The sequence below is a fragment of the Pteropus medius genome, unplaced genomic scaffold, assembly GCF_902729225.1.
Source record: "Pteropus medius unplaced genomic scaffold, Ma_sr-lr_union100, whole genome shotgun sequence".
In the NCBI taxonomy this organism is placed as follows: domain Eukaryota; kingdom Metazoa; phylum Chordata; class Mammalia; order Chiroptera; family Pteropodidae; genus Pteropus; species Pteropus medius.
The window spans coordinates 5,746,264-5,763,386 of record NW_024354499.1 but is presented as its reverse complement, the minus strand read 5'-3'; the positions used below and the strand labels follow the sequence as shown (position 1 = coordinate 5,763,386).

The 17,123-nt window shown below is 42.6% G+C and overlaps 1 protein-coding gene across 3 annotated transcripts in view; it reads right to left on the bottom strand.

Annotated features, from left to right (window-relative positions):
- Nucleotides 1-13,457: 13,457 nt before the first annotated feature.
- Nucleotides 13,458-17,123, bottom strand: part of DGUOK (deoxyguanosine kinase) — a 29,347-nt gene continuing 25,681 nt past the window's right edge. For all 3 annotated transcript variants that reach the window (XM_039852378.1, XM_039852380.1, XM_039852381.1), the window contains 3 exons: nucleotides 14,841-14,956; nucleotides 14,147-14,246; nucleotides 13,458-13,706 (listed from right to left, as the gene is read on the bottom strand). In XM_039852378.1, the coding sequence (XP_039708312.1) occupies nucleotides 13,680-13,706; nucleotides 14,147-14,246; nucleotides 14,841-14,956 (243 nt within the window). In that variant the 3' untranslated portion in view covers nucleotides 13,458-13,679. The remainder of the gene's footprint in view (nucleotides 13,707-14,146; nucleotides 14,247-14,840; nucleotides 14,957-17,123) is intronic.

The following is a 17,123-nucleotide window of genomic DNA, read 5'->3' as shown; positions in this document are numbered from 1 at the left end:
GATTAAGGGCACCTGATGCAGGCAGTGGCCACAAGGGAGACCCACAGCCCCTAGAAAGAAGGAAGAAGAGCAAGGAAGTGCAGGAAGCCTGGAAGCACCCATGAGGCCTGGGTGAAGAGCTTAGGTTTATAAGCACATGCTGACTGAGTAGCCGAGTCAACAGAGTGGGATTTTTAAAAAATATCTCTGTGGCTCAGGCTGCTCCTTAGCCTTGATAGCTCCTTTTGGAGGCAGGCAGGTAAATTCCTTTATGTGGTATGCCAGGGGTGCTGGTCTCTCTATTGCTTCCAGTGTACACCACTGGGACGTAGGCCACAAAGTCAATACTGAAATAAAACCTGAGGATTATAGTGACCAGATTTAGCAAATTAAAATACAGGATATCCAGTTAAATTTGAATGTCAGAAATGACAAATAATTTATTAGTATACAATGTCCCAAATATTACATTGCCAGAACAGCCCTGCCTAGGATTAGAATCTGTCCCCAAGGCATGGGACCAGGGCAGGATGGTCTCCACCTGGTTTAGTGGTACCATCCTAAAACCCACCCTATTTTGAATACAGAGCAGAAATGGGCTTTGTTAGTTTGGGGTAGGGCAGTCTTTTGTGAGAGGCTGTGTTTGCTTTCAAAATATTTTGCCCTACAAAGTAGGTAGGAACTATCGACATTTTTTTTTTTTTCACATTATCAGTATCGGGTGGGATAGTTCAAGGAATGTATACCATAAAAGTATTGTAGTTTTGATAATTCCAAGTCAGGTTCCTATAGGAGATGGATTGTTCCTTAGTCCAGACCAATCAAATCTTGCTTAATCAGACAATTGCTCTTATATAAGCAAGCATTTATTAATGAGACCTGAGAAGAAAATGTTGGTAACTGTTTACCTGATCAAGTAATCTAAAGGTAGTTGTAAGCATAAAATCAATAAATCCTTCTGTATGTCAAAAACTCAATTTAATTATAAACTGAGGGAAAACATTTACAAAACAAATGAATAGGAAAAATGTTATAAACATACTTAACATGTAAGAAAGAAGACAAATACCCAAAAGGGAGAGCGGGGAAGGCAAAGGAGGTGAACATTCACAAAAGAAGAAATACAAATGACCAATGAGTATATCAAAAGTCTAACCTTACTAGTAATCACAGCAAATTGACAGATCACAGATGAACGTGCTCAATTTTGCAAAGACTGTAACTATTTTCTTTCCCAATATATGCCACTGAAGGGACCATAAACTTGAGTGCCCTTCTGGAAAGCAATTTAGCAATGTTTATCGATAACCTTAAATTTGTTTATGCCCTCTGACTCAATAATTTCACTCTTGGGAAGGCGGTGCACAATAATCTGGTACAAAGATCTTCACCAAAGACTTATTTGTAACGACAAAAAACTGGAAACAACCTAAAAATCCAACATTAAAGAGTGATTAACTTATGGGCTATGAGCACATTGGAACATGATGCAGCCATTATAATGATATTATTAATTAAAAAATTAAATACAGGTTAATTATAGAAAAATAAGAATATACAGATGAGCAAAAAGAAAAATCTAAAATAATCTGTAGTCCACTGATAATCACTTTATTTAGGGACCTGGGTTGGAGACCAGGCCTAGTGTCCTTGGCAATATCTAGTCATGCCGGGGTGGGGGTCTAACGTGCAGCCAGCCTGGGAGCTGTGCTCATGCCCGTGATCATGAGTTTCTTAAGGGAGTGTCCCCTAGTGGAGGAGGAACTGCCAGACCTGGTTTCAAGCCCCATAAGTGACTCTCTCTAGCTGTGTGCTTTAGGCAAGTTGTTTAACCAAACCTTAGTTTGTCTATCTGCAGAATGAGAACATTTAGTGCCTACTGCAAGAGTTGAGGTATAGCTTCAAGGAAAAAATAAATGAGAAAGTGCTGTATGAAACAGAAAGAATATAGAATATATTGTCAGAATCTGGAAACCCCAATGATTGCAATTTTCTTTGATCAATGAAATACCCTTGGCAACACCAGAACCCATGCAAATAAGCAGGTTTGTTTCTAAGCTGTGTCAGTCTTATAATTTGATTTGATTTGGAGATTCTCTAGGTAGGTGCTGTCAAATGTGGATGCCTGGGGCAGTCCTAGCCAGAGGGCTCATGAGCAGTGGACAGCAGCCAATAGATCTGGTTGGTTCAGATCATTTGGTCATCTTGCTTTGAGAGGTGGCTGGCCTACAGACACCACAACCTTGTTATGAAAACATGCTTTTGCTTTAAGCAAACATCCAAAAATGTCTACTTCCAAATAGAAGGTTCTTATCTAAATTATCTCCTTGGGAGGTTATGTGACCATTGCTTAAAATATCTTGGGGATTCCTCTTTTGAGATTACCTTTGTGTAAGCTACATGTTTTTCTAAGTATTTTCAATCAGTAAATTCATTCTCCCTCCTTTGAAAGAGGAGCTTAATCTTAGAAAGCAGACAAAAATATCTTTCAGAACTAAACCTGGTATTCAAATCTAGGTAAGATATTTTATTTGCTAAGTAAAGAAGTCACTTGTAAGGTATGTATATGTCTGTCTTGCTACCCAGTGTGTTCCCAGCACCCCGCACAGCACCTGGGACTCAAAAGTTTAATGTATTCTTGTTGAATGGAGAACAGAGACTGTCTCTCTACTGGGCCCCATAAACTATCTCCAAAGTCTTGGTTTTTGAGCAACAGCAGCCTACTTGAATTAATAAATTCTATCTTGTATGTCAATTACGAATCAGTCCCTTTCTTCAATAAGTATGCTATGTATACTTTATGCATATGACTTAGGAGAAAATGATGCCGCTCTTTCCCGTTACTAGAGTCAACACTAGATTCAGTCTCCTAAGGCAACACTCATCAGCGACACTGGGCAGATCCAGGTATTTTGAAATTATTTTTCATGCCAATCCAATCCACAAAACCTCCAAGCATGGTATTGTTAACAAGGACAATGCCTGAAACATAACTCATTTTCTCACACAAGGATTTCAAGACACTGACATTAATCTGGACTTATGTCACGCCCTAATAAATTTGAGGAGTGTGGCCTTAGGCAGCTCTTAGATAGGTGGAGAGCGTGGGCCTGAGACTCTGAACTCCTGGGCTGTTCCAGCTCAGCTGTTAACTAGCTGTGTGGTCCAGGGAAAATATTTCATAGCTCCTCCACCTGACCCCCCACTGGTCTTTTTGTCCTTATCTATACCATGATCTTGCACTCTTAAAGTAGTCAATTCTAAACTGCCCTGCTGACACATGCAATGAAGAGGAAAGGTCCTGCTCAGGTAGTTTTTGGAGGAGCAGAAGCCGGTCTCAGGCTAAGACAAAGTCCCCGCTTTGAAGGGAAAGAAAGCCAAAGACAAAACTCAACTGCTCCTGGCAATGGAACTTTTTCCAGGAAGGGAACACGCAGGTCATCTGAGGTCAAGTTCAGGGCACGCAGCCAGCAGCCAGGAGGGAAGGAAGCTGCAATGAATGCCTGCCTGCTCTCCCCGCCTTCCACTTTCTGAACACAAGTCCTGCATCAGCCCCTTTGCCAGGTCAGCAAGGGGACCTCAGAGTCTTCTTCCAGACCCAGGCATTCTGACTCTGGCCTTACAGACCTGGCAGAGGTGCTGAAGGGACACAGGTACAAGACAGTGGGTAATGGAGGCTCATCTGGCCTGTCTTGTCTTTGCCTTGCAGAGAAGAGGGGCCCAAGTGCTCTAGTTAAAACAGTGGTCCCCAACATTTTTGGCACCAGGGACTGGGGCTCCTATGAGAATCAAACGCCTGATGATCTGAGGTGGAGCTGAGGTGGTGATGCTAGCACTGGGGAGCGGCTGCAAATACAGATGAAGCTTCACTGGCTCACCTCCTGTTGTGCAGCCTGGGTTCTTAACAGACCACACAGATGGTGTTAGTCTGCAGCCCGGGGGTTGGAGACCCCTCATTTAAAACCTTTGAGCATTCCTCCTCCACTGTTGCCCTCTCCTCCAGCCTCACAGCTTCCCCTCCCACAGATACACCGGACACTTTCTTAGCTCCCTGGCTTTGCCCATGGTGTTTACTCTCAAAAGCCACTTTTATCCTAACTTTTGTTCTGAAAATCCTACTATCATTTAATGCCCAGCTCAAGCGCATGTGATCCATGAAGCTCTTAGCTATAAGTAGCACCTGTTACACTCTGCCTTGCATCACACTCAGGGACATGTTGTCTCTCCCCATTTGGGACCACATTGTACACACTCTTCACCATCACCTCATGAGTATTCCTTCCCTTGCCCATGCTGCTCACCTGTCTGGGATGTCCTACCATTTTACCTACCAACATAGTCTTCATTTCACCTTTCATGCCTCAGCTCAGCTCAACTCTCTACCTACACTACCGGCTCTATTTATTGAGTGGGTGTTCTGTGCCCAGATGTTTGTCTACAGTATTTCTAATCCTTGGAATGCCTCTGCAAAGTAGGTACAAAGTTAGCTTTACTTTCATATTTAAGGAAAACAGAAGCTCAGAAAGGTTAAGGAATTTATCCAAATTGTACTGGTGGTTAGTGTGGCCCAGTCAGGATTGGAACTCAGGTTTGTCTGATGCCTAAACCCAAGCCCTCCATCTATTCCAAGCAACTTCTTCATAAGGCCAATATTTTGAGCATGAAGCTGTAAGGACCCTGAAGGTCATCTTTCTTGTTTTCAAAGCAAGGAACCTAGAGAGGCCTGGTGACCTGTCCAAGGTGACACAGCTCCTCCCTACCTCCTTTTCTTGCTCCTGCCATGTGCCCAGCACGGGTGGCCCAGGAACCATCTCATAATTGCAGGGGGTCCCCAGTACTAGATAAAATTTCATGGGGGCTCCAGTTACAAGCAATTTGACACACAGTTGCCCTGCAAGCAGGGCCCTAAATGAGACAAGAGAGAATGTTGCAATAAACTCAGAGCCACAGGATTATTAGCTCAACTGTATATAATGATAAAATCCCAAACAGTGACTTAGAGTTTATATCTTCCTCTTGTAAAGTAAGTCTGAGGAGGGCAGTCTAGGGCTGATGCTGCAGTTTTACTGAGTCAGGTCCTGGGGCTTCTGTCTTTGGTAATTCCCTCCTCGTGAGGCACTTCATAGTCCACAGTGGTCCCCAGGATCACCTGGCGGTGCTCTGAGAGCAGAATCAAAGGACTCACTTCCCATCTTGTATTTCTACCATTTGCTCTAAGGATCTCAGTAATATAATCTAGTCCAGAGGTGGAGAGGCTGCTCAGAGCCTAACTACCAGCTGACCTGGGACTCGGCAAGTATGTAACAAATATGTAGCTGGCAGCACAAAGGGGCGAGAGTATAAGGAATATTTCATTGCTTAGTCCAAGGGGCCCTTCTCAAACTCAGCCTAGTTCCTTTTGCCTTTTCTCCTTTCTTTCAGTTTGTCTAGTATTTACTTAGTTACTCTTATGTGCCAGGCACTGGAGATTCAAAGAAGACTAAGGCACATTCTGAGCTCTAAGATACGTTCTGAGCTCTGACCAAAAAAAACCCAAAAAGAAAAAAAAAAAAGAAAAAAATCATTTTATGCTATATGGCATGTGCAACAAGATAGATGCAAAAGGCACTCAATAGGAGCACAAAGGCAGGGCACCTGACCCAAATGGGGAGGGAGCCAGCAAAGGCTTCCTGAAGAGGATGCTGGCTGATGAAACAGATCTGAGAAATCTTAGGGAGAAGTGGCTAGCCCCAGATGATTGCCTGGATATTGAGGATGAGTGAGAAGAGAAGTCAATGTTCCTGGTGGTGAGAGGAGTGATGGGGCCTCCATTGAGAGAGATCACAGGGTCTTCTTCCAGACACTGAGTACTTTGTTGCCCGTAGGGAATACCCACAGCCACAGAGTAAGCTATCACTTTCCTGGTGTCATCATTTTCCATTGCTGTTCCCAAAGGCATGCCCATGGGCCCTTTTCACTTTAAGAGTTTTAATTCAAGTGCTCTCAGGAGATGAAGTCCTCATGACCCTGGTCTAGTGAATCAAAGATAGGAGCATAGTGTGTACTGTGCAGACTCCAAGCCAAACTAAGCTGGAGTTTCACGAGTGTCACCTGAACCCGATGGTCTCTAGCGGAAGCTTTGGCTCTAGAAACCCCAGCTGCAGTGAACATCTGCCACTCTGTGGAGAGCCAGCAAATGAATCTCCTTCCTGTGTTTGGGCACTTACCCACCTTGGTTGGAAGTAGAGCCCACCTCCCACAGTGAAGATGAAGTCATAGACTGTCTTTCCCAGACTCTCTCACAGCTACTTGGCAAGTCAGGGGCGTTTGGCCCAGACTCTGCCAGTTAGATATCCCTATCAGAGTCTTGGGTCCATGAGGAACTTTCTGTGACAGCAGCCATGGAGGGCCCTCCAGGGCCTTGCAAATGAAGGGCCCTGAAGCTTAAGCTTCATCGGGTTCGCAGTGATTTACTTCTGTTTGCAATTAAGGACCAGGACTGATTTTGGGGCAGCTTATCAGTCGATCAGGGTAAATGGCTAGGACAAATGCAGGGACGAAGAAAGCACAACTCTTTTCAGAGGGCAGTGAGTAAAATCATTTAGAACAGAGGGTCCTTTCACAGGGGCAGGGAAAGAAAAGATTAGAGGACCCCAAAAGCCCAGTTGAGTCTGGTCATCTTGTAAGAGGCACCAACCTTTTTTAAAAGTGAACTTTTATTTTGGAATAATTTTAGATTTACAGAAAAATTGCAAAGATAGTACAGAGAGTTACAGATGGTACAGATGGTACAGAGTTTCCATATCCCCCTCACTCAGCTCCCTTAATGCTAACAACTCACATTATATGGTACACTTGTCATAACTAAGAAGCCATCATTGGTACATTACTATTAACTAAACTCCAGACTTGAACTAGTTTTTCCACTAACGTCCTCTTTCTGTTCCAGGAACCAATCCAGGATACCACTTTGCGTTTAGATACTAACCTTTTTTAAAGAAGAATATTCATATGATTTAAAGGTGTTTTAGGAGAATCATTTGATAATAACATACAGATTGGACCCAGAAGGGTAGGAAGGCTTTTGTAAAGGCATTCCAGAACTTTCACCAAACTGCCAAATGCACCCCAGTGCCTGAAGGGGCTCACTACCTTGAAGGTGCAGTTGCCTGGAAGAGGAAATCTGGGATACTGGAAGCATCTCTGTGCCTGCTCAGGGCCAAAGGCACCTGGGGGTGTCCACCCAGCAGTGCTGGCAAGCTATATGGTCTTCCTGCCCAGGTAACCAAAGTGGGCTGATAAATCCAGAGAGGTAGCCAGAGAAATGCGTGCTTGCCTTCTTTTCTGAAAGTCTAGTCCTGTCTCCCCTACAAGGCAGTTTGATATTGTGGAAAGAAAACAGGCTTTGGAGTCAAGATGGGGTTGAGTCCCGACTCTGCCACCTACTGAGGGACCCTAGGCAAGTTATTGAACTTTCCCGAGCTTCAGTTTTCTCAACTGGCAAAATTGGGATCTTAAACTCCTGTCATAGGGTTATTGAGAGAATTGATTTAACATTTTTAAAGTGTTCAGTAAAGTAGCTGGCACACAGTAGGCATTTAATAATCACCAACTCTCTTGACAACTCGAAGGTGCGATCTGGGCCTGTCATTTTCTTGCATATCCTCATAATGCTTAACACACAGAAAGTACTTCATAAACTGATGATTGTAACATGGAGCTCACAAACCCAGTGGCCTCAGAAAGGGCAGATCATGTCTCCAGTTACATCATTCATTTATTTAACAAGTCTATATTAGGCACTCACTAAGTAGCAATAAATAAATGCCAGCCACTATGCTAAGTGACCAAGACATGGTCTGTGTCAAGAATGGCAAAGCTCAGGAGGGAAGCAATGTCTCCAGACTACTTGCATTCAGGTCCGATACATAGTTTGACATAGTTTAATAAGCAGAGTGCCCAGGAGCACAAAGTCTGGCTATTTTGTGTGGGGCGAGGGAAGAGCCTCGCCAAGAGAGGAGTGGTAGACTTTGGACTCTGATGGAATGAGCAGTTCTTTCAGGGTAAATGCCTAGGACAAATGCCATCATGTGGGAAACGCACAGCGTATTCTGAAACCGTAGGTAGTCTTGCAGGGTTTATGGAATGAGGGGTGGGAGATGAGGTTATAAAAACATGGCACCTCTACTACTTCTGCACAGGAAGGGCTGAGAGGCAGCTATCTGGTGGTAGGGGTGGGGTGGGAGACCTTGACACTGTGCTTTTCCATTGCAACCATGGTTCTTTTTTGTACATGGTTTTAGTTGGGGTTGCTTGGAGAAGAGATGATTACTGGTAATAGTAATAGGTGACGGTGGGGAAGGCAGGGGAGCGGGCATTCCAGCCACTCCTGGCCACGCTAGGAAAGGAGCCATGTGACCACTATGGAGGTAAAGTGAATGAATGCTGATGAGTCAACCCTAAAGTCCCTGCACCAGAAATGACAGAGACGAACAGGCAGAATTTGTTGAGAAAGGGTGCAAGGCGAGGTAGAAGGGCAATGATGACTCCAAGGCTTCAAATGTGGCCAACTGGGAAAATGGAGGAGCAGGACAAATGGGCTTTGTTGGCTTAAGTGGGGGTGGTGGGATGAGAACGCTGTTCCGTACACACTGAGCCTAAGGGATATCCAGGTAATGACATCCACTGGTGAATATAGCTCTAGCTTTAAAAGTCATCTCCTGTCTGGGATCTGCTTCAAAATAATGACAGTGGTGGGTAGGGTATAGGTGAAACAAAACTGGCTATGAGTAGATAAATGAAGTGGGTGAGAAAGTAAAAAATTAGCTCAGACTAAGAAAAAACCCTGACATTCATCAGGCTGAGAGGACCGACATAGGTACAAAGTTACCATGAAACAATATTCCTCCCAAGGGCATGCTGCAGCTGAAGTGTCATAACCGCCCCCTTCTTTGCGTGACTACTGCTTTCTGACTCACTGAGAAACCTTGTTCTCTAAAATGATAGACCACAGAAACTTTGCTGTTTGAAATTTTATCAGTAAAAATAAAACACCCTTCTGTTGCCAGGAGGATCTAAGTCGCTTTGACAGAGAAGCAGTCTTGATTTGCAGCCCAGGTTCAGAGCTTCACATAAGGGGTTTCTGAACACAATATTCCACATTTATCCTAACTTTGTACTTTCAAAAGAAATGAACCTGGGTTTGCTGTGAAGTTCAGACCAGATGTTGACTCCCGCTTTGCTTTGAGCCAATCAAAAACACTGCTGCATTTAAATTTTACTGAAATGCTTTCCTTTCCCTAAATCCTGTAACTTTCTCTTTGCCTGTTTAGTGAGACACCCCGTTGTTCCTCTGATGTGTGCCTCCTTTGTTACAATGAGTTAATAAATCCGATTTTGTCAAACTACAGGTTTGTTCCTGGTGGTCCTAGGCTGTTTGGGCCAGGACAGGGTACTATTCCCTCTACTACTGCCAACGATTCATTTTCCATAAATTTCCAAGTTTCAAAAAAGTCCTCACCCCATGATAATAGTACCAGCATGACAGTGTTTGAGATCTGCAGAAGGCCCCCAAAGATGTCTACATCCTAATCCCTGGCACCTGTGAATATTACCGTACTAGCAAAAGGGATTTTGTAGATGTAGTTAAGGCTAAAAGACCTTGATGGGGAAGAGTAGTCTGGATTGTCTAGGTAAGTTCCATGTAATCACGTGGACACAATACCAGAGACCCTTTCCTGTCTGTGATCATAGATGTAACAATGGAAGAAAAGTCTAAGGTACAACATTGCCAGCTTTGAAGGGGCCACAAGCCAAGGAATGCGGGCAGCCTCTAGGAGACATAAATGGGAAGGAAACAGACTCTCTTCTAGAATCTCCAGAAAGAAATGCAGCCCTGTTGATAATCTGATTTTAGCTCAATGAGACCGTGTCAGACTTCTGACTTACGTAACTGTTAAGGTAATGAGTCTGGGTTGCTTTAAGCCACATTCAGGGCTACTCAATATGGCGGCAATGGAAAACGAATACAAGATCACTCAGAGGAATGAGGAAAGATAGAAATGAGCCAAGGGTGCCTGAGGGCCACCAACACAAGGATGAGTCAGCCAAGGAGACAGAAAAGGAGACTCAAGCAATGGAAGAGCCAGAAGAGCCCATCGAAGGAAAAATTTCCAAGGAGAAAGTGGTATAGAGATTTAAACTGCCTACTCTTTAAAGTGAGGGCTGAAGGAGGTTAAACAGTCTTTCAGATTTTAAATGCATGTTATTTCCTTGCTTCATTTTCCCTGCGATACTAACATTTGCATATAATAAACAGCCTCTTTCACCTGAAACTAACACTTTATCCCTTCATGTTGAAAGCTGGAGTGTGAACTTTCACAGCTTCAATCCATATTATAAACCCATCAAGGTAACATTCTGTTTCCAGAACAGAAGGTTTTACAACATAGTAAGCCAGAAAGAAGTGTAACTTTTTTTTTGTTGTTAATCCGAGTTATTTGACTCTGGGGGACAGCCTAAACCAAGTCAGAACAGCCACCCAGCTGGCCTGACAGTGCAATCCTAATTTCCATATTTCAACACTTTACCCAGACCTCTCCTTCCGGAACTACTGCTCCTCATTAAAATATTTACTCTCTCCAAACTACTCAGCTACCAATTTAGAAAATGGCACATTATTTTACCCAGGTGAGACTGTTGATGGCTTTGACTTTCCTTAAAGAATATATTCTAAAAGGCAATGTTCACAAATGAAAACAAATACTGAATTTGTATATTTTCAGGCTTTAAGACCGAGTGAAGAATGTGAAGGAGAGGATATATTCTTAATTTATACTCACCAACCTCATCTGTTTTTGACAATCTGGGCCTAATGCCTGATTCTCACATGAAGGCCTTGCCACATGACCTTTTCCTCTGCTTCAATTCTCTACCTCATTCATTCCTCAGAATTTAGAACAGTTGTGACTTTTGTAGGGCGTGGGCATCCAAGATTACGTGGTTTCTTCCGTTATAGTCCCCCACAGTGTACCTGTACTTCCCCTTTTGAAACACTTGCCACACACGAAATTACTTGTTCAGTGTCTATCGTTTTCTCCATTAGATGTCAAGTTCTGCGAGGTAAGGACAGGTCTACTTTCTGTTGTGTTCACTGTTATCGCCTTGGTCTCTAGCATGTGGCAGACACTCATAAATGTTTATTGATAATTAAATACATGAATGAAGGATAAGGGCCTACTGCTCTTACTCTGGGTTTACAGGTGATTTCTACATTAGTGGTTCCTGGAAATGTAAATGGAAATTAATCATTTGGGCCCCTCAAAGCTAAAAATTGAGTTTCCAAAACACACCTAACACCCCATGTTCATCCCTGGTCTTGTCCAAAGCCTGAAGCAGCAAACAAATGTAAGAAAAAGTGGGACAGATTTTCAACACAGTGCTGGCAATTCAATGGGAGAAAAGATTAATCTTTTCTACATATGGTATTGGGACTACTGGATATATACATACAAAAGAATAACATTGAATCCCTTCCTTACGCCATACACAAAAATTAATTCAAGATGGATCACAGAGATGATCTTACAACTCTTACAAGAAAATGCAGATGTTTGTGATCTTGGGTTATTCAAGACTTTCTTAGACATGCCAAACAACAAGTGACAAAATATAATTGACTTCCTCAAAATTAAAAACTTTTGCACTTCAGAGGATACTAGCAAGATGAAAATACAACATACGGTATGGGAGAAAATATTAAGTCATGTATCTGATAAGGACTTGTATCAGAATATATCAAGTACTCTTACAACTCAATAAAAATGCCAATTGAAAAACGAACAAAGGATTTGAGTAAATGTTTTTTTCCAAAGAAGATATAAGAATGACCAATAAGCACATGAAAATATGCTCAACATTAGGGAATATAAATCAAAACCACAATGAGATACAATTTTACATCCATTAGGATGGCAATAATCAAAATGACAGACAGCTAGTGTTGGCAAGGACATGGAGGAATTAGGATCCTCATGCATTGCTGGCGGGGAATGTAAAATAGTGTAGCCACTTTGGAAAAGTCCGGTAGTTTCTCAAAAAGTTAAACATGAAGTTACCATTTGACCTAGTAATTCCATGCCTCCACATATAACCAAGAGAAATTAAAACACATCCACACAACTTGTATATGAATTTTCATAGCAGTATTATTCATAACAGCCAAAAAATGGAATCTGCATGTCTATCAATGGATGAATGGATAAACAAAATGCAGTATATCCATAAAATACTTTGCCATAAAAAAGAATGAAGTACTCATATGGATGAATCTTGAAAACCTGGAAAGTGAAAGCAGTCAATCACAAAAGACCACATATTATGTGATTCCATTTATATGAAACATTGTCTAGAACAGGCAAATCTATAGAGACAGAAAGTAGATCAGCGGTTGCCTAGGGCAGGATGGGGTGCATGGGGATTGTTGGGGTGAATGGCGATAGTGACTAATTAGCATGGCATTCCTTCTTGGGGTGATGAAAACATTTTGGAATTGATTGTGGTGATGGTTGTACAACCCTATCGCTATATTAAAAACCACTGAATTGTATACGTTAAATGGGTGTCTGATATGGTATGCGAAATATATCTCAATAAAGCTATTAAAATTTTAAGTAGAAATCAAGAAATGCTGTGCTGTTACTTAAAACATCGTATTTGTTAGAAACTCATCTCACACTCATTTTCCCAAGCATAAAGGAAAACACAATTTCTGTCTCCTGGGACAGTCTGACTCCCAAGCTCATTCTTTTTCCTGTGTGCCTGCACAACCGTCGAGGGCTCGGTGCAGGAATTCCACTCCCAGTGACTCATGGACCTGCAGGCTTCTTGCAATGGAGCACTTCGTTTTTAATGGAGAGTCATGTTATTTTTCTCTCTTAACAATAAATTGTCCTTGAAGCTTGAAGTACAGCACAAAAATTTTTCTTTCCAGCATAGACAGATTCTCTCCAGAAACTCGCTGGGTAAGGTGTTTAGAGCAGGCCACAGTATCAGGATGACCAAACCCTAAATGTTAGATGCTGAATTTCTGGGCTCCTGATTTGTTCTCATCCTCCCTCCCTTTCTTTCTTTTGTTCAGGTTTTCAGTTCTAGGACAAAGGTCTAAATCCCCACCCCATCCTCCATACCAAGAGTGCTGGGTAGAAAGAGATAAAGAAGCTTCCTGGAGTTCAGGCTCCATTTCCTAGCTCTAGGGGCTCATACTTGAGGACCCACCCACTCCTGAGCCATTTACTTCCCTTCTTCATCCCTATGTGGCAGGGCCTGGTCAGGGTCCTGGGAGCAATTCCTGCCCTGGCATGTCAGAGGGAACAAGTGAACAACAGGGAAGTCTGCTTGGTGAAGGATTCAAGAAGAATCCTTCTCAGGTGAAAATGACTAGTTAAGAGAGTTCAGAGCAGGCACCGATAGATACACACTGAAATACATGAACAACTGCATTAGCAAAATAAGCAAAAGGCAAATAAACTTTATTTGAGAAGCCTTTGAGATACAAAATAAGACCACGGCAAAGTCTAAGGGTAAAAGAAACCATACATGGGAGTCTCAGAGCACTCTAGAAGTAAGAGGAGATGGGAATGGGGATGGAAAGGTGACTCAGTCTTTTTCTAGCTTCGGAAAGTCAGAGAGCCCAAATCACAGCCAGAACACCCTGGTATTAGTTACAGATTCTTTATAAAGGTGTTTACCTGTGGGAAAAAGAAAACCCAAAAGTTAAATTTCACATTTTCAGCAGACTATACCATAATCCACCACAATGCACAGGTAGCCAAGCCCATGTGAGGAAGGGAAAATAGGTATGGAGAGGAAATGTGACCTGCCCGGGGCCATATGGTATTAAGAGGCAGAGCTGGGAATAGAATCCAGAAGTTTCTTTTCCCTTGTTCTGGACCTTAGAGAAGTAAGCTGGGAAGTACATATTACAAATCAATTATTTAACAATCATTAACTCAAAATACTTTAGAAAATAGGGATTACGTTTGCAACTTGCACAATGCCCCACAGGCTTTGGAGTGTGAAATGCAATCTGAGGCACAGACCACATGACCCATTATATTGAAGTTTGAGGTGAAGATAAAAGTACAATAGAGGAAATCCATCAGAAAGCAGGAATTCAGGCCTTCCACACCTTTTTCATGAGTTCTTCTTGTTTGACTGCTTCTTCAGAAAAATCATCATTGACATCCAACACCAGCACTGGAACATTCAGCAGAGCCTCAAAGTGGAGCCTTTAAGAAGCACGAACATTTAAGGAACAGAAAAAAGAACACTGAGCCAAGCTTCACACACTCACCAAGTCTTAATAATTTTGAGAACAGATCTACAGTCACATGGCTTCTCAATGAAATGGCATGTAAACAGCAGTTTAAAAAAGTAATTCAATAAAGTTAGCTGGAAAAAGACTTTAATTCCTTTTTAGTCTTCAGACTAATCCTGAAGGTGAGGGCCCCAAACATTTTAAGTGGACAGCATACCTGTCCTGAAGAGAGGAAAGGCTAAAACTAGGAATGTCAACTTAGTAAATAGACAATTTCTCTAAAAGTTTTTAGCCTTTCACCCTGAGCCAACTATGTTATCATTAATCACCATGTTATGTTCAACCTAGTAGAACTTTAAAAAACAAAAAAGCTGGGGAAATAGAATCTAACAAAAAGTCTCTTGGAATATACAGATTACACTCAAAATTAAACTTCTGAATGGAATGTTTCACATTTCCAACCACTTCCAGTACATTCTGAACCTGCTTATGGTGCTGCATGTTGAACTTTCTATATTTTAGGACTAGGTATTGGGGGCAGGCTGCTACCCTTTTCTCCGCTTACTTGGTGGTCTTGTGAACAAGCCAGGCTTCGTGTTGACCATGAAGCTGCTCGAGATACGCCAGCTCAATTCCTCTCTCTTCTTCCCTGCCCCTCCGGTGTAGTCTCTTCAAACAAATCTAAAAGACAATTCCCAGGCCCCATTGAGCTCATTTGTTTTCTTGGCTGTTACAGTGCAGTCTTGGGAGGTTCTCAGACCCACTCATAATGTCTATTCTGGGCACTATACACCACGACTTTGCTTCTGCAGTCTAGTTTTCTTATTCAATCACAGGTTAATAGTAAATATTGTCTGCCCGGGGAACCTGGAATTACCTTTCCTTTTTCTGCTCCCAAACACATCCAGGAAGTCACTGAAATGTTCTTCAATCTCTCTCCAGTTCATTCTTTCCCTGCCTCTTTCTTACCTCTGCCCTGGTCAGGTTCTCATCATCTGTCACCTGGACTATAGCAAGGGCCTCTGGCTTTCTGCCTCCTGGAGGCAGTGGAGTGAATGGCCCTAACATCAGAAGCTCAGGATTAAATTCCTGTCTCCACCATGCACTGATGGTGCGATCTTTTATTTCCTCATCCTCTACTCACTGCGGAGGGTCACTGTGAGGTAAGGCAGCTCAAGTTCCTGGTAAGAGCCGTTCTTTTCTCCCCATCTGTCCTTCCACAGGACTCCAATATAATGGTCTTACTCTCATTGAAAATACTTCACCAGCTCCTTATTGCCTACAGCCATCACCCCAAGGTTCAAGAAAGTATAAGTAACATGACATTTATGAAAGGAAAGTAATTTGAAACATCTCTTTCACATCACAGCACTCACACTGCAGCAGAATACAAAATCTGCATAGGCGTAGATAAAGAAGTAAAAAAAAGTGAGGCTTAGAACTAACTCTCCTTCCCCCGCTCCTTCCAGAGTGTGCATAATTCTTTCCTGCCTTCACCTGACAGAAAACTTTGAAACACAATGGCTCAGAGACTGTCACCTTCTCCTTTACCCGTCACACAGGGCCATTCCCTTCTCGGAGTCTGGCCACCCCTTCTACCTCTCCCCTCTCAACTTCCTTAGCTCCACCCCTGGACTCACTGCTTTGGCCAGATTTGACCTCTAGCTTGCAGGGCAGACCAAGTTCATTCATACCTCCAAACTTTTGCTCCAAATGTTTGTTTTGCCTGAATTGCCTGGCAAACATTTCATTATTCAAAGCCATCTGTCCTGGAAGAACGGGTGGATTAACCCACTGGTTTAGGACTTCCCTCTTTCAAACACTTGAAAAACTTTACCCCCAAACTGCAGTGAACAGTATTCCCAAAGACACAGAGTCTTTGTTGTTTCTCTCTTGTCCCATCTTTCCTTTAAGGAAACAAAATCATATAAACAAATTTCATTTATAATCTTATGTCCAACTTTTCAAACTGATTAACAGAGACAGATCTAACACGTTAATACTTTTAGCACTTACTTATCTCTTCTGGTCTCTCTCTCTCTCTCCTCAATCAATAATCATCCCAAATTTATATGAAGTCTTTATCCTAGAGATTCTATAATGTCGTTAGGTAATAAGTAAAATAAAATATGCTGAACAGTGATTCAAGTGCTAAACTGTGAGGTCTGGATCTTAAGTGAAGCCACCAGATAAGAGAATAAGCAAATAGGCTCCGGCAGTCTGAGAGGTGTTTCCTGGAAGCAGCAGGAGCCCCCTGCTTTATCTCTGGTAACAGCTCACTAAGCCCCACTCTGAGAGCTGGGCGCTGTGCTAGGCCCTGGGCAAACACAGACCACCAGTGGCATTTTGGCTATAACAGACAACAGAAGGAAATCTGTACAGGGTACGCCGAGGGCACGGTGACTGAGGGAGATCAGGAGGCAGGCCAGAGTCCATCTTGTTCAGGCAGAGTAGGTGGTCAATAAATATTTGTTGCACGTATTCATTTAACATTTTAAATGGGTGGGGACACCGAGGCCCAGCCACTTGTTTTGACCTAGTTTCTATCCATTTACCTTTTTCTCTTTTTCATTTCTACTTTTTCATTTCTACTTTCTTTCTGAACCTCTTTTTCTTTCCTTCTTTCTATCTTTCTGCCTCTCCATCCCCACCCTACAGCTGATGGCTTCAAGATCATTCCCCTTATTCCCCTGCCAACCCAATCACACAGCTTTACATCCCTGACTTCCAGCTACCCAGTCCTCCACCCCACTGACAACCAACCAATGTTATTAACTTACTTTCAGACCTATTTTACACATAATACACATTTCTGCCCCATCTTTTTTTTAAACATACATATAAACAT